The following is a 27,169-nucleotide window of genomic DNA, read 5'->3' as shown; positions in this document are numbered from 1 at the left end:
GCCAATCAACCCAAAGAAGAAGAAGTTAAAACAAGGAGAATGAAGAACGTAAAAGAAAGAAAAGTTTTTTAGACTTTTTTTTATGGTACATCATGTTTGAAATCGTAATTGTTGTTCTATAGTAGCATATAATTCGTCAGTAGCAGTAGCTTTAATTATTGTTTTGGGAGTTGTTTTCACTTGCCGCTGTCAGCCGCGTGGGTGTGATTCAGAAACCACAGTTAAAAATGAACAGGATTCATCGAATTAGCTTTTCTGGAATCTTCAGCATTATGAAGAGGACTTGCACTTTCTTTCCCATTTTACTACTATGCAGTAAGTGCGAAATTTCTGTTTACTTTCGGTTTTGTATTACAATTGTAAATACAATTGTAATTACAGTTATCACAATGTGGCAAAAGACCAGTTTTATAAACAAACTATGCGTACAACAACGGTTGCTTGTTTTGCCTTTAACTATGCACATATATTCGGGTTGACTTGTATGTGGATTTGTATATGGGTTGGGTTGTTGACGTGACTTTGCATTTTCACTGTCACACGTTTAAACATGAATAATCAGTATTGACATCAATTATTATAATGCATTAACTGGTTATTTATTTGTTTGTTTGTTTTCCATGGACCTTTTTATCATAGAAACTGCTTTGTCAATACATCGTTTAACATGTTTTATCACGAGCAACACGGTGCAGTAAATAGCGCTGTCGCCTCACATCAAGGTGTCTGGTTTAAGCCCCGGCTGGGTCAGTTGGCATTTCTGTGTGGAGTTTGCATTCCCCCGTGTTTGCGTGGGTTTCCTCCCGGTGCTTCTGTTTCCCCCACAGCTCAAAGAAATGCGCTAGAGGTTAATTAAATAAGCTAAATTTGCCGTAGTGTATGTGCGAGTGTGAATGCAAGAGTGTGTATGGCCGTTTACCAGTGCTGGGTTGCGGCTGGAAGGGCATCTGCTGCGTAAAACACGTTGGATGAGTTCGTGGTTCATTCCGCTGTGGCGACCACTGATTAATAAAGGGACTGAGCTGAAGAAAAAAAAAAAAAAATATATATATATATACATATATATATATATATATATATATATATATATATATATATATATACATATATATTTAATTATCGATTCCATTATTGTTGTGGGGGGGAATTGATTTAAATTGCAAACAGATCTCTATGCAAATTTTAAATTGGGCAATTCCAGTGAAAACTTGAATTAGTTAAAGGACCCCATTCAAGATCATGTGACTGTAGCCCCCTGCGAAGCCTATGACCAGCACATGTTAATGATAACATTTAACAATGGTTTTAGGAACCACTCTAAAATTGGTGTGACAAAATATAACAAAATATAATTTATAAAAAAGGTTTCTGACATGTCATGGAGGGGGGAAAAAATAATTTAAAATGAATATCACTATATAAAGATAAGTGTCCAACAATGAAGATGAAGTGCTCTCATGGTATTTATTTATTTATTTATTTACTTGTTAATTTTTTTATTAACTATTGTGTGGAGGGGACAATTTATAAATCACGTAATTTAGATTTTGTCAGGTTGAAGGTTTTTCATTCATTCATTCATTCATTCATTCATTCATTCATTCATTTTCTTGTCAGCTTAGTCCCTTTATTAATCCGGATCGCCACAGCGGAATGAACCACCAACTTATCCAGCAAGTTTTTACGCAGCGCATGCCCTTCCAGCTGCAACCCATCTCTGGGAACATCCACACACACATTCACACACACACACACACACACACCACGGACAATTAAGCCTACCCAATTCACCTGTACCGCATGTCTTTGGACTGTGGGGGAAACCGGAGCACCCGGAGGAAACCCACGCGAACGCAGGGGGAACATGCAAACTCCACACAGGAACACCAACTGAGCCGAGGCTCGACCCAGCGACCTTCTTGAAGGTTTTTCATTCATATTTAAATACAACTATTTTTGATCCATCTTAAAAGTGTTTATTTTGTTACCCAATACATTTTAGAGGCAAATAACATAAAGGAAAGTGTAAGGAATAATTGTGAAATCTTGATGAGTAATCTTCAGGGATGTTTGTCACAAAATTCCATCTATTGTATTTACCGTAGATAGAAGAGCTCCAATTGTATAAGATGAAGTGCTGAAAAGGCATCTTTCTGGAGTTACACTTTTCAGACAACTCAATTTCAGGTTTAAATGAAGAATTAGATTTTTCTCCTTTTTAAACACAATTTAATATTTTTTAATGGCACCTGACAATATGTACACTTGAGGTACTAATATACTTTCTGTGTAGGGTTTAATTTTATGTCACTGCACATTTTATACATTGTCATTGTACTTTATATCATATCTAAATGTTTCTTCATTTTGTGTTGCAGTGTTTGGTGCTCATGAAGTGAAGGCAGTATCAGTGATGGAGGGAGATTCTGTCACTTTAAACCCTGATCGGGATATAAAGGGGATTATTCTGGTACATTGGAAGTTTGGAGTCAAAGGTTCCACCATTGCTGAAATGGATGGGAATGAGATCTCTTATCCTGAAATGAATGAGCTATTCAAAGGCAGACTGAAGCTGAATCAGACTGGATTTCTGACCCTCATTAACATGAGAACCAAACATTCTGGACTTTATAAAGTACAGATCGACCACCGTGGAGGGAGCTTAAAAAGAAACTTCCCCGTTACTGTTTATGGTGAGGAAATTCCTAAATGTTTTTATTTTTCCACTTTGTGTTTTTAGTACTTTTGCTTTTGATTGTAATGTATTAAAATGCACGTTTTTAAAAGCTGCTTTGGAACAATGAAAAGTTCTATAAATGTACATTTGAATTTAATTGAATTCAGCTTGCATATAATGCTTATACAACCCACCACTCCTCAAGCTCCCCTCACCATATTGGGACAGTATGGAAAACGCAAATAAAAAAAGAAAGTAGTGATTGCCAAATTTACTTTACATTTACATTTAATCATTTAGCAGATGCTTTTATTCAAAGCGACTTACAAATAAGGACAAGGAAGCAATTTACACAACTATAAGAGCAACAATGAATAAGTGCTGTAGGCAAGTTTCAGGTTGTAAAGTCTAAGAAGCAAAGCGTTAGTAATTTTTATTTATTTATTTATTTTTTATTTTTTTATTTTTGTAATACAAATATTTTGTAATATTTAAAATATGTCATGTTTTGTCTGGTGAACTTCATTTCATTTGTAAATAAATATACATCCTTTCCTGTCATTCAGACCTGCAACACTTTCCAAAAAAGTTGTGACAGGATCAGTTTAGGGCTAGTAATCAGGTAAACTGGTTAAATAATGATGTGATTTGAAACAGATGATGTCAACAGGTAATTGTAATTATGATTTGGTCCGAAAGCAATATCCAAGAAAGGTCTAGTTCTTTAGAAGGAAAGATCGGTCGAGGATCGCCAGTTTGCCAACAAATATGTGAGAAAATTATACAAAAGTTAAAAAATTATGTTCAAAGAACATCAAAGAAAGAGAGGAAGACATCTCTGATCCCTCAGACATCACTGCATCGAGAATCCTTATTCATCTATAAGCAATGTCACCCCATGGGCTCTGGACTACTTTGGCAAACCTTTGTCAAGTACCACAATACATAGTTACATCCTGCTGTGTGCTCCCAACCAAATAAGAAAATGATCATACAGGTTGTTACCAGCAACAAGTCCAAAAGCCAGAGTCTGTCATGGTATGGGGTTGTGTCAGTGTCCTCGCACTTCTGCGATGGCACCTCAATGCTGAAAAGTACATAGAGAGTTTGGAGCACATTATGCTGCCTTATTTTTTTCAGAGATACCCATGCATATTTCAACAAGACAATGCAAAATCACATTCTGCAAACATTACAAAGCCCTGGCTGCGGAGGAAGAGGATACAGCTGTTTGACTGGCCTCTCTGCAGTCCTGACCTCTCTCCAATAAAGAATATTTTGCCCAAGACTTGTTTGCAGGAAGAATGGGACAAAATTACACCTGAAACACTTCCTCACTTGGTGACTTTAGTCCCTAAACGTTGTTTAAGTGTTGCAAAAAGAAATGGCAACATTACAAAGTGATAAATGCTTTACGGTTCCAACTTTTTTGAAATGTGTTTCAAGCACCAAAATCAAAATACGTGGTCAATTTAATAAAAAAAATAAATAAAGAATGGGGAACACATTAAATAATTTTTGTGGTATTGTCTGCATTGAAATTCAAGTCAAAGTAAATTTAGAAATCACTACTTTCTTTGCGTTTTCCAAACTGTCCCAACTTTTTCTGATCTTGGAGTTGCAATGTGTTTAACAGTTAAAAAATTTAATTTTTCAAATTTCACAGTCCTGCTGTTTTTGTTTGAGCTGCTGGTGATCACGTGAGTAATATTCAGAAAAAAACATCACAGCCTAATGATCACCGGTTTACAAGAGCAATACAATGACACTGAATCGTTTGAAAGCTGCATTAATCAGAGGATCCATCAACAGATTGACACGGCATTCAAATACTGACACACATGACTTTCAAGCACTTCAGTGCTCAAGGACTTTTATGTCCCTTCAATGCAGGTATGTGTGTCTATATTTTAAACAAGCTCTCTTGAAACATATTTTCTTGCGAGTTAACCTCAAAGTCAGAAGCAGTATTGGCTACTGAAATATGATGGTTGCTCGCTCTTCTCTTTCTTGCTTTTCTTCATCATGCCAACTTCTGTATCTGCTTTTCACAGCTTTACACACTCATTTAACTTGTTCAACAAATAAAAAAATCAGAGGTAGGCTTTAACTAAAAGGTTGGTTGGTTTGTGACCCTTTAAAGAGCAGGGGCCTCATGTATCCACGCAGCGTACATACAAAAACATTGCGTACGGCAGATTTCACACTCTTGTTGGATTAACTAACAATGAATTGAACGTGACAATGTGCGTTGGTCCACGCAAACTTCCATACCCTGCAGTTGACTAGCCAAACATTAAAGCGCAATTTGCAGCGGCCGCCGGTTTGCCTAATGTAATCAGAGCGACGACTGCACGCACATTGCTATAAAGGTGCCACCTGAAGACGAATTTGTAGACGTGAATCAGAAACATTTCCGTTCAATAAATGTGCAAATAAAATATGATGCACACACTTATTAATGATTCCTACATGTCTTCCTTGTGATGAAGAGTAGCCAAAATCTGATATGTGGCGGGGGAAAAAAAAGAACGTCTTCATCAGGTGCTGCATTCGAACCGAGATCATGCTCAAATGTGTAAAAAAAATTTTGCCATGCATTTTACGAGCTACTCCACTCATGCTGTTGAAGATACTATGGAATTTTACACCTTTACATCACACTATTTCTTTTTAAATCCACTCAGTGTGATGTTTAGACCCAACTGTGTTAACTACATCAGCTAAACTCTCCCACCCTATTTTTTTCATTTGTTATTATGTCCAGGAAGACAAACTTGCAAATAACACCATTTTTCTCCGGTCTACCTCCGAAAGCAGCACCTCCAAATCACATTCTGTTCAAAGTTTCTCTTTTTGCTTGCTTTTGCCATTGTTTTTTCGTTTGATTTTGCCAAAGTAGAGTCATTTGCATATTCATACGGGGGAGGAGGCAGGGAGGGGGTTTGCGCTCGTGCATGTTGCGCTCAGTTTCACGTTCATTCAGATGTACAAAGAGAATATGCGTGTGGTTCTGCCTACGCAGTGTTTCATACATCTGATTTTTTTGTGCGTACACAATGTTTTAGGATGATTTCAAAGCAAGTCTTCGTAAATGAGGCCCTAGGTCATTTTAATTTATTTTAAAATGCAATATTTAAAAGCATCTAAGGTCAGAATACATTGTAATAGTTTAAAAAATTTGCACAATATTGGAATAATTGTGCAATTATTTAGTTTGAATTATATAAACCTCTCCCTTTTATAATCCAACTCCTCTCTTATTGGTAAGCTGACCAAGTCTGTTTTGATTGGTCTTTTCATATGTATTCCATGTATTAAATGAAATGCCCGTTTCTAAGTGATTGATGTAAAATGAAAATGTGATTCTGAGCTGACTTTTTTTTTTTTAAGAGACAATATTTCTATCATACACTTTGTTTTATTATTAAAAACTTTTCCATTGAAAGAGTGCTACATTACAAAGTGCTAATAAGATTTTTTTCAAAAACACATATGACCTGCTCTTTAACTAAGCCCAACCAAAAATATAAGATAAACCTGAATAGTTTTACAGTTTGAAGTGTATGTAATAAATCTAAAATAAACAAATTGTTGTAAATCTTTATACTTTGGTGTTTAATCTAGCCTTGTTAATAATTTTCTTGCAGAGGTTCCACCTGTTTTTGAAACTTACAAAGCTGAAATGAAGAGTATATCAGTGAAGAAGGGAAATCCTTTCACTCTTCACACTAGTGTTGCTGAATTACACGGAGATGAGCTGATAGTGTGGAGGTTTGGAGATGAAGGAAAACTCCTGGCTAAAGAAGATAAAGAGACCAAGGGTTCACCATATTATAATACTGATGAGAGATTCAGACACAGATTGGAGCTGGTTGACCAGACAGGATCCCTGACCATCAAGAACACGAAAGAGATAGATGCTGGACTTTACACAGTAAAGATCAGCAGCAACGAACAGACATCATTCAAGAGATTTATTGTTTCAGTCAGCGGTGAGTAATCATTATCAGATGACTGTGAATAGTTCAGATAATCTGATATGAAAGACTTAAGTCATACCTATTTTGAATATAACACTCAGTCTCCCTTTATCAGTATAGTACCTTTAACAGCTCTGTATTGTTTGTTTTAGATCGGACTGCTCTGTTTGTAGTGTGTGTTTTAGATTAGACTATTCATAATTACTGTCTTGATCAGTATAGTATCAGATCTTTATCGAGTTATATAGAGCTGATGCGTATAATGTTTTTATAGATCTGACTGTCTATGTTGACTGTATGTCTTTATTGTTCCAGATGTAGGTCTATCTCCAGCTGATGTAACGGTTTTTATTGTTGTTCTGCTGCTGCTGTTTGCAGCTGCAGCTGGATTCGGTTTTTATTGTCATCGCCGCAAGATCTCTAAACTACAGAAAGATAGGAGTAAGTATTACCCTTGATCAAACGAGAGAAAAAATGACTTATTTTGTGGCGCGGTAGAGTGTAAAAGAAGAATATTTTTATTGTCACATAATATTTATTTGTATTGAGACACTTGTGCTTTTAGCATTCACATGTTTAAGATTATTGGCAGTGATTTTGTGAGATCATGATTCTAAAAGTAAGCTTAAATTAATTTTCCTTGCGATCATGACAACATATCATACTTTTATTTTAAAATCTATGAAACAATGTTTTTTTTTCATGTTGAAGAAAAAAAGCCAATGTTTGTCATTGGCTGTTTCTCAATTCCAAGAACGCAGAGAACAGACTTGCATTTTTGTGAAGAGTCGTCTTGCCAGGTCAACTCGAGAGAACGAACTCAGTAGACCGCGAGGACAGACAACGCATCCTGTGAGAAATGAGATGCTGCGTTCTTTCTAATGGTGACATGACCTTCACACGTTTTTAATGGAAAATTTAAACATTACAGCATTCATACAACGACTTATTGTTTTTTTCCCTTTTCAAAATATATACTGTGCATAAAAACATTATAAATATACATTTCACAATATAAATAAAACATTTTAATACAAATTTCAGCAAATAAACACCCTTAATGTGTTTACTCCTTTATCAAGATTTTCATGCTGATGTTTATATTCACCATCTCATTTAGGGAAACTTCTGAGATAAATAGGTTCTATCCCTGAACTTTAATCAGAAATCTATATAAAATGCTTCCCACCCCAGTCGCAATGACTTCTGGGACTTCTCGAGTGAGTTCGGTGCTCAAGTTTGCATCGATGTGTCCTCTTTATCAAAAACACATTTGGGAAGTCTCACGCGTCCTCTGTTCTTATACAGTCTTGAGTATTGGAACTGAACTTTGGCGGTTGATGATGACGTTACACGAGAACACGCAAGATCGCTGAGGATCGCATATTGAGAGACCGCCGTAGCATTTATTGTCAACTCTCACAGATTAAATGAAAAAAAAAACACAGAAAGGAATATATATAAAAAATCATGACTGACCTGTTGATGTCAGCTACATCATGCATTTGAAGTGTTGGCCATTTTAGTGTAATGTAGTAGGAAAATTAAAAGAAAGGAGTAGTTCACTTTCAGAATGAAAGCCTTATCCAAGATTATCCTTTCTTTCTTTCTTTCTTTCTTTCTTAAATCAAAAGGAAAAGAAGGTTTTTGAGTAAATATTTCACCATTTAATGGACTTCTATGGTTGGTTTAAACTAATAAAATATACAGTTTTAAAGAGTCTTACACAGGGAAACAATGTCTCATTTTCTTTAAAAAAAAATTCATTTTCTTTTTAAAAACAAAAACTTGTTTGACATTAGCTCTGGGACGCAAACTTTGATGGTTATACATAAGTTGTTTTTTTATTTATTTTTAAAGAAAATGATTGTTTTGTTAGGAAGTTTAAACCACTGAAACATGTAAACTTTTTTTTTCTGTTTGACTGATGATGAAAGGAAATGATCGTCTTTTATAACAGGAGTATTTTGATTCTGTAAGTGAACTAAACTTTGATAACAATGGCTTTGTAGAGATCTCTCATTAAGTTTTAATTTAAAAATGCATAATAATAGATTTGGTGTTAGTTCTTTTCTTTGTTTCTAGTAGTATTTATCACCCTCTTTTATCACTCAAAACAGAGTAATCTAATGCTAACATTTTCTTTCTTTGTTCTTTTTATTATATTTTTTTTTTCAATTTTTTTTTTTTGCGGTCACAAATGAAGAGGAGATGAAATATGTGCAGCAAGGAGAATCTGTCCCTCTTGAGCCTGATACTGAAATACAGATAGACGATAAGATACAGTGGATGTTTGGAGATCAAAAGTGTCTGATCGCAAAAATGGGAAAAGGAGAGACCAGAGAGATAACATATCCTGATGAGAGATTCAGAGATAGACTGCAGGTGGACAAGAAGACTGGAGCTCTGACCATCAAGAATATCACTATTGAACACAGTGGAGATTTTAAAGTGAAGATCAGCAGCAGAAGAAGAACCCAAATAAAGATCTTCTGTATTATAATTAAAGGTGAGTTGTTTGTGCTTGAAAATGAACACAGATTAGCATTCATTTAAGCAAAGGGTTACACTGGTAACCTGGATGTGTGAATTAAGTCAACACTCCACATTATGGGTCAATGAGCCTTGCTTAAGTCCTGCTCACACTGCAATTTTCAACATGATTTGGTTGTCTGAGACAAATTTGGAAAACCCTGAAAGATTTCCTCAATCCTAGGCTAAAATTTGTGGTCTTTGATTGCTAGTTTGACATGTCCACCGACAGCTGCTTCAATTCCAGGAAGAACACAATCAGAAACATATTGATCAATTCTGATTCAATATGGATTATAATTTGTTTATTTTTTATTGCATAATTTAGATCCAGATTTTTTTGAGAAAAGATCAGCAGGAAAGATCTCCAAAGATGCTGTTTTAAACTGTAAAGAAATCTGTGTTTTTAAAACAAATGAAGACAGCAGAAGTCTTTAATTCGTTTGAATTATTCAGCCAGATATGTTTACTGCTCCAAAATATTTTAAATGTTTAGCAAAATAAAATATATTGTTTTCAAAGAGGACAAAAGTTTTAGTTTTTTTTACTCAGACATTTAAAAAGAATATGTTTTAGAGTAGTAATCACAATATAGCAAAACCGTAAAATTTTTATCCAAGGTTATAATACCGTCAGAATCTTAGGGCCTACTCACACTATGTCATCCGTACCGTGCCCAGGCCTGTTTCCCGGATCGTTTGAGAAGTGTGAGTGCGCTGAATCGGGCTCAAGCACGGTTCACTTGGCCGGCACTGGCCTGGTTGGAAGAGGTGGGCCTGAGCGCGGTTCACTTGGTCTTTGGCGCAGTACGCTTGTGTGTGAGTGCAAAACACTCCAAAGCCCGAAACTGAAAGCGAGACGTGACTTTTACGGGGCCGTTTCATATGGATTTATCAATCTTTCTTACTGTTCAGTGAACGCAAACTGCCGTAGTTTATTAAAGACGCAAACTCCTCACTGCACGACAGCTGCACCTTCAGCAGACCTCCTCATTCCTGCAGCACGAGAACATTATGATTGTTTATGAGCTGCAAAAGTGGCGGATCTGTTCAGCGAAATATCTGACTGCGTGTCACCGCATCCCTAAGGACTGTTTGGCGAAATATTTGACTGCATGTCACTGCATATCAAACGACTGATACGATATAACTAGAGAAATCTCCTCTGTGCTGCTGAGTGAGAGCGCTTCTCACTGAACAGCGCAGCAGCGATGACATAAGCATGCTGAGGCCCGATATGGTGTGAGTGCGGGCCATCAGGGAAGACGGGAGGGGGGACAAGCGTGCTTTGGCCCCGTTCGAGGCAACTGTACATTGTGTGAGTACGGTTTTATACCGACCCATAACTAGTAGTAAGTATTCAGTATGAATGAAGAATGACGATTGCGACAGATTAACGACTGTATGTTTGTGTTAAACCTTATTTATACTTTTTTTGTCAAGGGATTATTTTCCATGTGACCAACATTTTCTTTTTTATACTTCTGCATTCTGTCTATGTTGCTCTGCAATAACAACCAAACATGGACAAACCAATTTCTCTCCATCAAACAGCTCTTACAATGTCTTGGAGGCTAAAAAGGGAGGACTAGGCTCTCTTCAGCCGTATTTGTAGACTGATTGTGAGCAGATGTGGTTAAATTGATAGTGTCTTAGCGAGGCTTCTTCTCTCATAATATGGCATTCTGACTGAGATGAAATAAAACTGAATATTAATAGTACTGTTTTGTTGAAGTTAATTGAGAGGAGAAGAGATATTGTTTAGGACAACTTTGATAAAGGCTTTTGATCCCCTTAAAATGTTGTCTACCCTAGTTTGTTAATGGAATTGTCATTTACAGTTTTTTATTCTTTGATCGCTTTATTCAATATTATAGTGAACATGAATGCTAATATAAAGCAGCACAGGAATTTTACTGGGAAGATTATTTATATAAAATGCACACGTATAGAAAAATGCTGCATTTAGGTTAACATTGTTTTGTTGTAATATATTAGAGTTATGAACATCTCATATTGACCTCTTTAGTTTGTTCTTGCTTTCACATTTACAAAATATTTCTGTCCAAAGAAGTTTTGCTGACTTGCCTGTTATTTGCCCTTTATTTCTGTTTTTGTGAAATGAAGAGGAGAAAGTGACAGTCATGGAGGGAAGGACAGCTGTTTTACACAGTGGCACAGAAATACAGACCAATGATCAGATAGAATGGAGGTTTAACACCGAAGAGTCTCCCATAGCTGAAATCAAAGATGGACATAAGATCTTTCCATCTGATGGTCCTGGTGGGGTATTCAGAACCACGCTCAACCTGGATGAGAAGACTGGATCTTTGATCATCAAAAACATCAGAAATGAACATGCTGGGGGTTATTATTTAATTATCAAGAATAGAAGCACCAAGCACCATGATAGAAGATTCATTGTTAAAGTCATTGGTGAGTTTTTAAAATCTTTAAGTTCTTCTCATACATTTTTTTTTCTTAAGGTAAATCTATTTAAAATGTACAGACTCCCGTTACGCTACAAATCATTTCCGTCTTCATAAATTTAATGATTGTCCACTGCAGACACTATTTGATTCTTGCTGGAAATGTTTTGCAAACTAATACCGAGATAGTTCAGTGTTTCCTCTAGGATTCTTTCCAGCTAATGTGGCAGGCTTTTTACACAGATCCATAAACTACCTATGGTGTTATTTCAATGACAAATGTCGTGAGCGCAGTATTACAAATCGAGATAACATTCTTGTAATACGAGCATGTGAATCTGTGCTTGCGTGCCGATTTTCTCTGTTCGTGCACAAAACTTCTTGCACCCGTCAATGTATGCTACTCAAGCAGAAGTCTTCCTGTGCGCTCTCAAATAAACACTGCTGAAGTGCGATTTAGTGCGTTTATGTAATGAGGATGTCTCCAACATTTATTAGATTTGCTAGGAACATTTCTGAATGTCTCCAATAGAGCTACAGAGCATCATTAATGCGTCCTGGAGTAAAGTGAAACGGCAATAAACCCCAGCAAGATAAAGTCTTTGTATGCGGAACCACAGACCACACCTTTATCTATATAGTATAATTATGGAAACTTTGTTCATCATACTGAAAACTATGTCGTGTTTGCTGGCCTCACACATCGCATACCTTTCAGTCAGCATGTCACCTTAAAGGGTTAAACAAATTACGCAAAGCACGACTACAATTACAGAAAAGTTTGCTCTGTAATAATTCACTTAACTTTTAATATGTTTTGGTGCGATTATGACCTGCTAATTAAAAAAAAAAAAAAACAACGACTGAAGTTTTTGAATTAGAAGCTTTAAATAGCCATGGCGGGAATGAATTTTGGTGTGGCGGCCTGCCATGGAAGAATGAATGTAGCGGAAACCATGCAGTTTGTTGTGCATAACTATAAAATCTTTAGTGTTATTATAATTGACCCTTCGCTAAGCCACACCCTAAAACCCCCACCCACCAATTGTGGCTTGAAAACCGCAGCTACGAGCAGGGCTCTGTCAAGCTTTCGAGCGAGGGAAACAGGCCAAAATGCTATGCATATGGATTGTGCAAATCTGACACCCGATATTCCTAAAGTTTGGACTGGGTGGTGGAATTTTTTTTCTCTTTTCAAAACCTAAAACCAAAGAGGAGAAATGCCAGCGTGGATCAAGCTGTGTGTGTGTGGCTTTGTTTACACCTGGTCTGTGCACTCAGGAAGTTTGGTTCCCTTTGTGGAACGAAACACAGACACTGGCCCCCGATGGGTGGAAAGACACTTCCTCTTGTGTAGGTACAGAACGCAGATGTTGTTTCAGTTGGCCTTCTTTCATTTGGCGTATTCACATGTAGCTTTCTGGTCCACATGTGATCCAGTGCGAGGCTACAACACAGTTGTGTTCTGTTGGTGCCAGTTGTTTGGTGTCGGCTTGGTGCCTCCTGGCCCTTAGGTAGAATGATTCTGGTTAGTCAAAACATAGATATACTTAGACAATGTCAACATATGTTTGTAAAATTCAGATTATTTAGGGTACACTATAAGATTACAGCAATTACTGCATATATCACAATGTACAAATCACAGAAAGCATAATATGCCAGTCCATACAGGAGCGCTCATCATATGGATACCTACTCCTCCATGGTGATTTTGTTGGTGGAGTGGATCTGCATAAAATATATAGAACAAACTACATGAATACAACAGAGCAAAGATACAAATGAAAAATAAATAGTGTTTATGGTTTTCTAGAGAGTCATAGTTTTTAAATAAAATAAAACCTTATAGTCTTCATCGTATAATTAAAAAATACAAATAATCTTTGATTAAATATTGTGATTAAACTTTGAAATGACTCCACAAATGAAAGTGGCTTGTCGTCAACCTTAAAACACACTCAACATAGCAGATCCTGCGACAGTACAATTGCAAATATTGATGCTTGTTACAACCTCCTGGCTCAAGAAAGTAGCAACAAAACCAAATAAAGATCCAAACCAGAAAATTAAATCAACTGAAATATATTTAATCAAAAAATTTAGTGAAATGATACAAAGAATATAAAGAAAAGAAAATAAAAAAATCTCCAAAACTGAAGAGGGAAGGATGAACACCCGCAGTCCTGTTCTCTTGGTTTTTATCCAAAAGCACATCACAGGTAACACTCTACACCTGGTCCAAACGTCAATCACGGCAAAACACCGCACCTGTTCAAAACTCCAGAAAAATACCAGATCATGGAACACCTCCATCTAGTAAACAATGGTTAACAAAACCTTACGACCGTCACAATGCTATTATGATATTTCTTACAGTTCTGTGTTGTATTAAATTTAAAAAGGTAGATAATTGTGTCATCCAATCAAACGAAACCCATTCTCTCCATCAAACAGCTTTTACCGATCTATCGGAGGCTTATTTAATAAAGCCTCTCCTGATGGGTCTTTCTTAAGCCTGATGTATACTCCTGCATCGAGTGATTGCTGTACCCCATGGCCTATTCCTTGCACATAGCGCACACACTGTTGTGAGCATTTATATTTTTGTGTTGTCTTTGTGGCTCTGTAATAGCACTTTAGAAACACTAGTAGGCAGTAGGGTTTTTATGTTCCACTTTGTCAATTTTTTTTCACCTGTGTGAATATGTGTGTGATGCTACTGTAGAAGCAGTTCAAACTCTCAATTATTCAAAGAATAAAGATGTGGGAAATGAAGATTGTCCAAAAACTTTAATTATAAAGTTAACATTTGTTTTTATCTCTATTGACCTCTACAGCTTGTTCTTACTCTCACATTTACAAAACATTCCTGTCTCTTTGTGCCCAATGAAGCTTTGCTGACTCACCTGTTTTGTCTTAATTCCTCTGTTTCTGTGACACGAAGAGGAGAAAGTGACCGTCATGGTGGGAGATACAGCTGTTCTGAAGAGTCCTGCTGGAATTCACACCGATGATCAGATAGAATGGAGGTTTAAAACTGATGAGTCTCCCATAGCTGAAATCAAAGACGGACAAAAGATCTTTTTATCTGATGGTCCTGGTGGGAGATTCAAGAACACACAAAGCCTGGATGAGAAGACTGGATCTCTGACCATCAGGAACATCAGACCTGAACATGCTGGTGGTTATCAACTAATTATCAAGAATAGAAACACGGGAGCCCGTGTAAAAAGATTCACTCTTGCAGTCATTGGTGAGTATTGGAAGTCTTAATATTTTATGAAGTTCTCTTCATACATAGTTTTTTTCAGGTAATTCACCTCAAAATATACAGATTTAAAGTTTACTGTTATACGGTGGTTAGCACTGTCGCCTCACAGCAAGAAGTTTCCTGGTTCAAGTCCCAGCTGGGTCAGTTGGCATTTGTGTGGAGTTTGCATGTTCTTATGCGTTGACGTGGGTTTCCTCCAGGTGCTCAGGTTTCCCCCACAGTCTAAAGACATGCGCTATTGGTGAATTGGATAAACAAATATTGGCCGTAGTGTATGTGCATGAAAGTGTATGCATGTTTCCCTGTACTGGTTTGCAACTGGAAGGGCATCCACTGCATAAAACATATGCCGGAATAGTTAGTGGTTCATTCCGCTGTGGTGACCCCTGATAATCAGGGACTAAGCCGAAGGAAAATCATCAATGAACTGTTACAACCCCTGGACAGTCTTGGAGAGTGGGGTTGCACATTGAGTGAAGCAGTGAGTGAGCTATTTACAAATCAAAACCAAAACATTAATTAGAAAAACTGGCTATGGGCGGCGCTAAAGCAAAGAAATAGTCAAAACCAAACAATCTTACTAATATCAAATGCGCTCTAATCTAGTCTAATGAACAAAAATGTGAAAAATAAATCTTCAATGTACAAGACGTCTTACCTAAGCTACACTTACTATCCACTAACCAAAAATACATGGGTTGGCACTCACCCCCTTTCCTAGTGTATCTCTAGACAGTTGAACTCCTATGTGTTGAAATGTATGTCACGTGCCCTATTTACTTACCTACCAATCTTTCTACCAAACCTTTGTAGTGATTCATGAGGAAAGGGAATGAATGATTACTCAGGTAGACATGACACACAATATATCCCCATTTTGTTCAGTTTTGTTGTGATATAGTCATAGAATTGAACAAGCAAACAAGCACAGAAACCAATAACAAATAGAGCCAACAAAGACTGACAAACTGCTGGCAGTCACAAAATATATTCTGAGCTGGAGTGATCTGATTGGCTCAGACCGGGACCAAGTTGCTTTTGAGAAACCAATCAGCATAAGGCGGTGTCAGGATTGGTTGTATCAACTAGAGGTGAACTTTAAGTTCATGCTTAACATTGCTCAAATGTTAGCGAGAAATAGACTTTTGTATAGTTTCACTATTGATTGGTACCGAACTCGATACTTTTGACATCCCTACAAGTTGCTTTGGTTACTACTAAAGTTTAAGAGAAGCACATTTATTTTAAATTTAGATTAAAACTGATAGGAGCCACCTATGTAATAAACAATTTTAATGCACAGCCTCCAGCCAATCAGAACCAAGAATTTCAACAGACCATGGAATAATCATAAATAACACACATGTATAGAAGTGTGTAATGCTTTTATGTTGACATTATTTTGTTCTGGGTAGGTTAACATATTAATTAATAAAAAATCTACAGTTTCCATTAATTTTCCTTTGGGCTAGTCTCTTATCAGAGGTTCCCATATGTTTTGCGCAGCAGATTCCCTTCCAACCACAATCCAGTACTGGGAAACGCCCATACACACTTATTCACTCTAATACACTACGGCCAATTTAAAACGGGAGCACCCAAAGGAAACCCATTCCAACACGGGGAGAACATGCAAACTTCACACAGAAACACCAACAGACCCAGCCGGGACTCGACCCAGCGGCTTTCTTGTGCTAACCACTGAGCCATAGTGCCACCCAGTTTTTATTATTCATTCATTCATTTTCTTTTCAGCTTAGTCCCTTTATTAATCAGGGGTCGCCACAGCAGAATGAACAACCAACTATTCTAGCATATGTTTTTATGCAGCAGATCCCCAACCAATGACAAACCAGTACTGGGAAACACCCATACACACTCATTCACACACTTACACTACGGCCAATTTACTTCACTTATAGCGCATGTCTTTGGACAGTGAAGGAAACCAAAGCACCCGGAGTAAACCCACGCCAATGTAAGAGTCCCTCTATTAGTCCTATGACGGAACTAACAGCATGGGTGAAGGGTAATACATGTAAGTCTTTTTAGCACATGTGAAAAGAAATATTTTTATTTGTTAAAATTTATTTTAATTTGTTTCCAACTCCAAAATTTTAATCTGACTCCAATTTATAATAATTTAAATTTAGATTCATCTAATTCAAGCTGATTACCCTGTAGGTCGTGATTAGGTCTAATTTAGATTGATTAACCCAATAAATCCTTATTTTCAGTTAATAGTTCATTGTTTACCCGAAGTCGCTTAGAGTCAGTATGCTGGCCAGTTACATCTGCTCACGGACACATCCTCACCAGTTCTGATTCTTAGCTCATTTTTTTTTAAGAAATAATAGGCCAACCCATGCTTGCTCATACTTGAAGAAAGTTTGATGTAGCTTAATGCTGTATAGGTTTATAATTTACCCATGGCCATTCATCAATATGTGATTGCATTGCATTGTGAAATTACGATCTTAGAATGGAGAGGCAGCACCAATGATGAAAATAACAGCCTTCTCACAAGCAAAAGCAATCAGGTTAAAACATACCGAATGCAGAAATAGGATGAACACATGCACATGTTGAGGCACAGGATATCCTCACACAAGAGAGCTGGTGATGTGCTGCACAGTGCAACCGTGTTTAAATAGCTTTCATGCTCCTGTTTAGCAACCATGCATGGAAACTTTTAAAGGTTAATTTAATTCTCTATTAATGAACACAATGCTTATGCACCAAAATTCCTCCTACTTTAAAGGGTTCAATCATTTTAAAAATGCTTTTGTATGCTTCATTGGTAGCCGCATTTGCTTTAACCATTTATTGAAAATATTACCAAAAGTAAGTAATGTGTATTCATATAGCGCATTTATTGTGTATGGCCATACACTTAAAGCACTTCATAATCATGAGGGGTAGTCTCTCCACACCCCCACCAGTGTGCAGCATTCACATAGATGATGTGACTGCAGCCACAGGACAAAGGCGCCAAGGCGCTCACCACACACCAGTTATTGGTGGAGTTGAGTGGAGAAACAGTAATACAGCCAATTCAGTGGATGGGGATGATTGGAAGGCCATGATCGGTATAGGCCGATAGAGGGAATTTGGGCAGGACATTGGGGTTACACCCTTACTCTTTACGAAACGTGCCATGGGATGTTTTATGACCTCATCTGAACGATGGCGCTCACTGCCAGTATAGTGTCCCCTTCACTATAGTTGAGCCTTCACAACTTGCTGTGCACTATAGTTCACAGCAAGTTGAGTTTCCCCTGCTGGCCTCACTAACACCATTTCCAACAGCAATCTGGTTTTTCCTTGTGGTCTCCCAGTCCTGCTTATGCCAAGTTCAGACTGCATGATTTTAGCCCCGATTTGGACTCAGCGGCAGGTTTTGAGAAATCGCCGACAAATGCCTGAAATCACAGGCAGATCGGTGCTTGTTCACGCGAATAACAATCACACAATGTGAACTATCAAAGACGCAATCTGAGAGAATCGCCGATGAGTCGCCGATGCCCGTTGGCATGCTGAATATCTGGAACTGTCGGTGATTCAAATCATGCAGTGTGAAATAAGTTTTGACTAAAAATAACATCAGCGATCACCTACAGCCAATGAGAGAGCAGCATTCACTAGTGTGGGTACCTGCAGGGCAGCGGGAGGTTGGGGGAGAAGTTAACAGCGTTCATTTTCTGTCTATTTGGACCCAAGAAATGGAGAAAAACTACTGTCAATTTGGCAGGAGCACCGTTTCTGTTTAACGTGTCATGTGAGCAATACTCACAACCGGGTCAAAAAAAAAATATTTTTTTGAGGAGAAATTGCTAATTCCCTTCAAACCCAGGTGAGCAAATATGTACATTTTCTACCCAATTAAAGGCTTCTTTCTCATTATGCAGTTAATAACTAAAGATATACTATGTGTCTTTGGTTGTGAGATGTAGTTTGGATGAAGTTGTCGGCGATTCTTCCTATCGTAAAGTCATGCAGTGTGACACCCCCTGTCGCCGATCCATCTTGCAGTGTAAACAAAGCAGCGACAAAACACTAGCCCAGATAGTCATGCAGTGTGAAAACATCCGTGACACGACTACTTTGAAAGTCTGAACTCGGCATTAGCTTCAGTGAGTAACCTGTCTTGGGTGCTATCTGTGCTAACTGATCTAAGAACAATTCACTCGGCTCATAGTGAAGCACGGAAAGATCTTCTGATCAAAGCTACTGACAATACATTTTATTTAAACCTAGGTAATGTTTAGTAACACTGTTTTTCGTAATATGGTTTTAGTATCATCATTATTACAGTAACATTCCTTTAGGAATTTAACTCTCCATTTATGTATAGTTAACTGGTGATCTGGGATTAACCCGGACAGACTGATGTTCTTAAATATGTGATTGTTTACAACAAAAAAAAAGTCAATTGTTTCTTAAGAAAAGTTTTGTTGAATTTGAATTTGAATTTGATTAATCACAGAAAATCATGTGATTTATTTGCTTGGTTTGTCACATTTATGAAGTATGCCTGTCTCTTTGTGGCCATTAAAACTTGTCATAATGTCTGCATCTCTCTGTTTTTGTGTGTTTCTGTCATGTGAAGTGGAGAAAGTGAGAGTCATGGAGGGAAGGACGGTAGTTTTAGAAAGCGTTGCAGAAATACGGACTGACGATCATGTAGAATGGACATTTAACTATAAGAAGCCTCCCGTAGCTGAAGTCAGAGATGGACAACAGATCTTTCCATCTGATGTTCATGATGGGATATTCAAAGACAGACTGAGGCTGGACGAGAGGACTGGATCTCTGACCATTAAGAACATGGAACTAGCACATGCCGGGTTTTTTTATCTGAAGATCAAGAATAGCAGAGCAACAATCCAAGACAAAAGATTCACAGTTGCTGTCATTGGTGAGTATTTGAGGTCTTTAATTTTTTATTGATTTTTTCCCCTGCTTCTGACGAGTCTCCTACTCTTCCTGCTGTGGTTATGAGACTCCTCAGGAGAATGATTTCCACCTGTACTGCTACCTTTAAAAGCCGGATTTGTTGGCATGTTCCAGAAAGAGAGAGTGTGTGCAGAGATGGTGTTTATTTGCTCTTGTTATGGTTCGTTTCTTTATTTCTGTAGTTTATTTTTGAGGTTATAATTAGTTGAGTATTGTTCTGTTAGATACTTAAAGGTCCAGGACACACAAAGCCAACAGTCTGTCATTAGGCTTCGCTGGGGCAATGTTCACTTCTGGTCCAGCTAGTTGGTTTAGCCCTTGTCTGCACAAACACGGGCATTTTCAAAACTGTACTTAAAAAAAAAATTTGTCCACACAAAAATCAGTGTCAGCTGACTGAAAGCAAAACATTCTGAAAACTCCGGCCAGGGTGAAGACTTTTCAAAACTCTGGGTACAATGTGGTCATGTGGATGCTACAACTAGAGTTTTTTTCCTCATGATGTCAACATGTGCAGTGTTTTCTCCTTTCTGATTGGCCAACATCATGGCTGGGTTTACGCCAGACATGAAAGATCCAACTGAGGCAAACATTTGCGCATTCGCAGCAAACGGATCAAATATTTTGTGTCATTAGTCTGAGGGATGGTAATGCCCCTCTGTTCTCATGTTTGCATTAATTCATAGGCAGTTTACTTGTGCAAATACTTCATTCCCCGTTTGGTGTGAAACCAGCATAAATGTGGTATTATCGCTGCCCGTTGATTTGGCATGGCCTTATCATGCATGACAGTGCATTTTTTGCATGTGTAAAACCTTGTTAACAAAAATACCCACGCATGTGACGTAATGGCCTTGGTATGGTCCACACATCACTTCTTGTCAGGTTAACATCGGAGCTCGTCGACCTGATTCAGCATGTAGAATAAGCAGTGGATCAAAAAACCAAGTGATGTAGGAAGTAAACAATCCTAGTAAATAAAGTAAACAAAAAGCCAGGCTGTAACTACATTTATCAAACTATATGGATTATTAGATTTTCAGCCATGTTGCATGAGTGAATTTCTCAGTGGTGAGTGTCAATTTCTGTGATAAAGGTGCATTAGGGTTGGGCCGATAGACGATGCCATTGTCCATCGCCGATGGCCAATAGACAACACGATGCTGAGCCTGCATTGCCGATCCTCCGCCCCGCCCCCGTCGCAAACCTGCTCGCAAAAAATACACACTCAGGCCCTGTTTACACTAATACGTCTAAGTGTTAAAATGGCATTTTAGATCGAAAATGATCCACATCCACACCATGTTTTACCTAGCATTTCTGAACACCCCACTCGCTGAAAACGCACATCACACACACACACACACACACACACACACACACACACACACAGCCACACACTGTCATAGGCTGTAAACATAGCAGTAAACGTTAGACAGTTTATCAAGGATCATCAATGCATTGCATTACATTGTGTTTTAAGTCTTTATAATTTAGATCATTAAACAAAGCATTTAAATATCAACTTACTGAGACATATTGGGACTTGTAGAGTGAGATAATATATTTTTATATTTATATTTTGCATATAAAAATTATTAAATTCATTTGTTTTCAATTCTGTCTATTTGTTTGTTGTGGTTTGTATGTTTTAAGGCTGCCTTTGTAAAATGTTACAGCCTGGAAAAAATAAAAGCTCAATAGTGTTAATTATGCAATGGGCTTTAAAAGTAGCAATACGATTAACCATTGTTTTTTCCCTGAAATGTGTGTGTAACCTAAACTTTAATGTATATATTTTTATATATTTTACAAATCCATAAACTGCTGGAAGCTGGATGTGATGATAGTCTCACATAATGATACTGTGATTCTTTTAAAACTGCTTTTATTCAACAGTTTAACAGTCTTCATAGATTTAAAATGTACTTATTCTATGTTTCTGTGCATAAATTATCAAAATGAATTAAAATATAATTTTGTTATATTTAAGTTTTTCATCATCATTTAGGTTATAATTAAAAAAAAGAAAAAGGAAAAAAAAAATATATATATATATATATATATATATATGTGTGTGTGTGTGTGTGTGTGTGTGTGTGTGTGTGTGTGTATATATATGTATATATATATATATATATATATATATATATATATATATATATATATATATATATATAGTTAGAAGTTAATGTAAGTGATTAAACAGTGCGCCTATGTGATCGTGTAAACCATTGTGCCAGGCATAAAAGCAACCTTATTTAAAAAAAAACGCATCAGCATCAAAAATGTTCCACCAATGAGGACTTGGACTTTTGTTAATATGCCTGGAGCTGCTGAAGATACAGTAAACACTACTTGTAGGTGCTCAATCACAAAATTTGCTCGACTTGATGCAACAGTAACTACAAATGCAACAGCAACTACAATGTCAGCAGGAGGGAGTTGTTATGCAGAGTAACTAATAGGCGATGATGAGTTTCAATTCACTTTTCTTTCATGACTTGCAAGCGCTATCTAAAGTCAGGGTGATATTGTGTTTACTCTGCTCATCATCTGTGAAACATAGATTGAGTTTAAAAGCTGAATACCGTCTCAAAATATGCTGATGATAAGTGTGAGCAAAAAGCATGAGTGTGTACATTGAGATTGTAACAAATATAACAAATGTCTTGTTCAGTTTAATGTTCAAAGAAGATTATTCTCACCAAAAGAGTCGAATGTGCTATTGACTGTGTTTAAAAAAGAATATACACATTTTATAACTAGTGCTAATTTAATTTGAAAAGTAATTTACATTTAGTTTGGCTTTTTTTAAAATGACTACAGACTAGATGTTTAGACCTTTTTTAATATCTGTTATTGTTACAGTTCCCAGAAGAAACCGAGTGAAGGATTCAGCAACTGTGGAATTCCAGTGTTAGGTAAAGATGTTCTGACTGTTGTGAATGACAATGTGGGAACAAGTTCACTTTAATAAGGGAAGACACGCCCACCAGCGTCAATCACTGTCACATCATCTACATTTATAGCTCAAGCTACAACAACTCGCATTTCTTTCAATGAATGTGAAAAATTAACATGTGTTTATTCAGCTGTTATACTCGCATGTAAAAAGATTCTTTCATTTTATAAATGTTACATGTATTGGAAAACAAATTATAAAGTTCCAATGTAATAATATATAACTGAGAAAGTTGTGTTCATTGTGTGTTACAGTTCAGGTTAGGCACCCCAGGCGTCATAATCTTTTGTCTTAATGCACTTCCTGAACATCGGGCATGGTCTCACGTTAATGTAAATGGTAAAGTCAAAGAACAGTTGTGGCTTTAGCCCCTTTCACACATACAGACCTTTCCGGAAAATTACCGGCAATTTTCCGTAAAGGTTGTATGTGTGAACAGGTCCTTTTTGAAAATACCGGTAAATTCGTTCTGGCTATTTTCCGGAAAGAGAAGTTGTAACATTACCGGCAATTTGCCGGACTGCTGCGCTGTGTGAATGCAGAAGGAAGATTGCCGGAAAGAGCGTGTCCACGTCTAGAACGTGCTGACGTGAGACACCTGCTTTAGCCAATCAGAACAGTCGGACGCATTCACGTGGGCGCGGTTTATGAGAATAGAAGCCTTTGAATATTTTTCCAGACACCTTTAGCTGCTAGATGTTAGTCAGATAACGTTTCTTTGTTCCTTATTAATGCTGTGTAAATAATTATCGATAAAATGTTTATGATAATCCGTTGTTTGTTTACCTTCAAGCTTTGCGTGTGCCCGTGAGCGCCCATAGCGCCAGCACACACATATATCTTGAACATCTCGACATGCGAAAGTGTTTCTCTATGTTTTCATTGGAGTTGTACTCAGTACTGATCCATCCGAAGAGTTTTTAATGTAGTCAAATGTTTACAAACACAAGCGCAGCCGTTTAGAGGTCATTTCTGGTTAATGATGTCAGAATTTACCGGCATTTTGGAATGGATGTGTGAACGGTCTTTTCCGGAAAAATTCCGTAACGTCCTCGCCTGTGTGAACAGTGCTTTTTTGAATGTACCAGTAAAGTCGTTCCGGAAATTTTCCGAATATTTACCAGTATCACTGTGTGAAAGGGGCTATTGTCTCTATTAGCACTTATGCATTGGGATTGGTTGACTTCTGTACTGTATTTGCATAATCTGTTTAGAGTTGTCTCTACCTCTATGTATCACAATCCTTTAAAGTGTATAAAATACACTGCACTAGACAGAGTTTGATGACTGCTAGTTATCAATAAAGAAACCTGCTTAAGAGTTACCTCCGGAGTCTCCTCACTTCTGAATTCACTACAGTCTTGGTGCCGTGACCCGGATTGAGCTCCTCACATAAACCCAGATTGAAACTTTATGCTCAACTAAGATCAGACTTTACTCCAGACTGAATGTTTTCAGATCAACCTTGATTTGGTGAGTTTCACTCTTATTAAAAGAAACACTACAAACCGTGTAAATGTAGTTATTTTCTGTGCCGCCATGCATAAGTTAAAAAAAAAAAAAAAACGCTGCAGGGTTTGATTAACAGAAAAGGATATCCTCTACTTTGATAGAGAAGAAAGTTTATCCTTTGATTAGTCACAGAAAGTTAACAACAGATACAATGTGTAAACAATAATTTTGATTTTGATTTGATTAAGTTAAGTTTGATGTTATTTATCTGTGACACTTTAATCTTCATTCTGAAAGTTTTTGTATGTAACCCTCGATACACAAATATAGTATAAGCTGTAAATCAATGGACCAGATGCTCAGAAGTCTAAATTCCTCCTAAGAGAGAGAAGATACGACCACAGTGAAGAACTCGGACACAGCGGTAAGGTAAGAATAATAAAAGTTTGTATTGTAACAATTCCACAAAAATCTAAAATAAAATTAAATAAAGAAAAAAATAAAAATAAAACAAGTTCTAGGCTTTTTTACACTTATCTAAAGACTTCAATCTTATTTACACTCTCGAATAACACTTCTCTCTTTCTTCACAGGGTTTTATGGCTGTATCTCTAAAAAGGTAAGCAATATGCTATTTTTTTCTGTTTTTCTATAATTAGGAGCTAATATTGTATTTTAGTTACTATTATAAACAATAATATAATACTAATATACTAACAACAATATTATATCAAAGGTTTATGAGTGTTAGTTAATAATATAATATTAAATTGTTTTATCATTACACACACATCCAATCAAAATTTATCTTCTTAAACCAGTCAACTTCTTTCAATGAAGTTTCAAAACATTCAAAGAATGAATACTCTATTGAAACAATGTACAAGTACAATGAAAATGAAACATTCTTTTAAAACATTTCAAAATGTCCCAAAAGTCCAGTCCAGAATGATGAACATTAAAAAAAAAAAAAAAAAAGATTATTTTGCAAAACAACTAGGTTGCAAATTTAGCTCCAGAAATCCAGAATGTTGCACTTGTGAGTGTGTTGTAAATTTACACTCCTACCATGACGCTGAATAGGTTTTACTTTGTATCTTTCCAACAGGTGTATCCAAAGAGTCCACTTAATGGGAGGCTTGCCAGTCCATCTCCACAATTAGACATGCACCGATGGAAGTTGAGACGATCCACAATCCAGAAAAGAGTTCACATTTCAATCAATTCGAATCCAGAGCAGATCACATTCATCAACTGACGTCAATAGAACATCTCACCGATGAAGAAACAGAAGAAGATGCACAAACAAACAAAACAAACAAACAAACAAACAAACAAATCTCAATCATGCCTGAATAATAAAAGCAGAGGGAAACATTTGGAGGTTTAAAGTTAGTCATCAGATTTGGCGCTCCTATTGGTTCTTTGATCACAGCTAATCTCACGCTAGGTGTCTGAAATCTTCTGAAACAACAGAACTTTATTAGAGAGATAATCTGATTGCTGTGGCATTAAGCACTCAACAATCAAAGACCACAGATTTTAGCCTATATTAATTACAGGAATCTTTTAGGATTTCCTAAATGTTTCTCAGATGACCAAATTGTGGCTGAAATCACACAGTGTGAGCAGGGCTAAACTCAGAGCGAGAGTATTCTCTTTTAGAGACAAATTGAACTTCAAACAAAGATTAAAAATGATGTGGAAGAAATTTGAGGACATTTCGTTGGTGCTTGTGGAGAGATGTTTAATCATTATTTAAGCCTGTTAGCTGTCTCTAATGATAGAAAGAAATGAATAACAGAATGATATGAGACTCAGGAGGTGTATCTGTACTGAAAGTAAAACCTGAGGTGACGGAAATCCGTGTTTAGGTAGCAAACCTTTTTTTTTTGCTCAAAATATTTTCATTTTAGCGTTTATTATGTTATAAATGTAAAAAAGTATGTCAAAACCTTGATATTTACTCTGCCACTTACTGCTATAAACAGAAATGGCATATTTTTGACATTTTCATGACTGTACAACGCTCTTTCTGTCATTCATTCATTTTCTTGTCAGCTTAGTCCCTTTATTAATCTGGGGTCGCCACAGCGGAATGAACTGCCAGCTTATCCAGCAAGGTTTTACACAGCGGATACCCTTCCAGCTGCAACCCATTTCTTGGAAACTTCCACACACACACACACACACACACACACACTCATATATATCATGTATCATCATGTATATACACTATACATCAATCACAATCATGTATATACACTACGGACAATTTAGCCTACCCAATTCACCTGTATCACATGTCTTTGGACTGTGGGGGAAACCGGAGCACCCGGAGGAAACCCACACGAATGCAGGGAGAACATGCAAACTCCACACAGAAACGCCAACTGAGCCGAGGCTCGAACCAGCGACCCAGTGACCTTCTTGCTGTGAGGCAACAGCACTACCACTGCTTCGCCACGCTCTTTCTGTGAAATAGATTATTTGACTTTACCCAGGGTTTCATAGAACGGGTTATAAATAATAAAGTAAAATCGAGTGAAATGTAAGTTGAATCACACTGATTTTCCTACAACATATCTATGATAAATATAGAATATTAATTACTATATATTTTTCATCTACATTACATTTGGTGTGTACACAGACAATCACATTACATATTTAGCACAAAAAAAAGTTATATGAGACAAACTTTCCTTCAAATCCCCAGACAAAATAAATGTTTTCAGTGTATCAGCCATAAAATGACCTTAAAATAAGCGGGTTGATTTCACTTATGTTGGGCTTTAAAACAAAATCTGCTGTTCTTTACATTTCAGTAAAGAAGCGGAAATATTTATAAAACATGACCCAACAAAATGTTTATTCTTTAGTTGTAAACACCAAAATGTGC

The 27,169-nt window shown here is 36.9% G+C and overlaps 1 protein-coding gene across 4 annotated transcripts; it reads left to right on the top strand.

Moving 5' to 3' along the window:
• On the top strand, positions 1-25,919 carry LOC100006875 (titin). Of its 4 annotated transcripts, none has more exons than XM_009296056.5 (11): positions 1-315; positions 2,379-2,693; positions 6,328-6,672; positions 6,976-7,101; positions 8,867-9,169; positions 11,319-11,627; positions 14,568-14,876; positions 19,504-19,812; positions 22,722-22,774; positions 24,861-24,886; positions 25,376-25,919. In XM_009296056.5, the coding sequence occupies exons 1-9, from the start codon at positions 228-230 to the stop codon at positions 22,772-22,774; spliced, it is 2,157 nt and encodes a 718-aa protein (XP_009294331.1). In that variant the 5' UTR covers positions 1-227; the 3' UTR covers positions 24,861-24,886; positions 25,376-25,919. The 4 variants fall into 4 exon arrangements, with proteins under 4 accessions (XP_009294331.1, XP_073793326.1, XP_001345491.5 ...); XM_073937225.1 differs by lacking the exons at positions 24,861-24,886; positions 25,376-25,919 and adding exons at positions 4,344-4,377; positions 4,490-4,570 and having other exon boundaries at positions 22,722-24,139; XM_001345455.10 differs by lacking the exons at positions 24,861-24,886; positions 25,376-25,919 and having other exon boundaries at positions 22,722-24,139.
• Positions 25,920-27,169: the final 1,250 nt, after the last annotated feature.

The sequence above is a fragment of the Danio rerio genome, chromosome 22, assembly GCF_049306965.1.
Source record: "Danio rerio strain Tuebingen ecotype United States chromosome 22, GRCz12tu, whole genome shotgun sequence".
In the NCBI taxonomy this organism is placed as follows: Eukaryota; Metazoa; Chordata; class Actinopteri; order Cypriniformes; family Danionidae; genus Danio; species Danio rerio.
This window is presented reverse-complemented; position numbering and strand designations above follow the sequence as displayed.

What these genes read in the sequence shown, in the direction of transcription:
- LOC100006875 (XM_009296056.5), top strand. Translation starts at nt 228, where the DNA reads ATGAACAGGATTCATCGAATTAGCTTTTCTGGAATCTTCAGCATTATG. An exon ending in TAAACTACAGAAAGATAGGA is followed by an intron (nt 7,102 to 8,866) that starts GTAAGTATTACC and finishes TCACAAATGAAG; the next exon opens with AGGAGATGAAATATGTGCAG. An exon ending in ATTCACTCTTGCAGTCATTG is followed by an intron (nt 14,877 to 19,503) that starts GTGAGTATTGGA and finishes TGTCATGTGAAG; the next exon opens with TGGAGAAAGTGAGAGTCATG.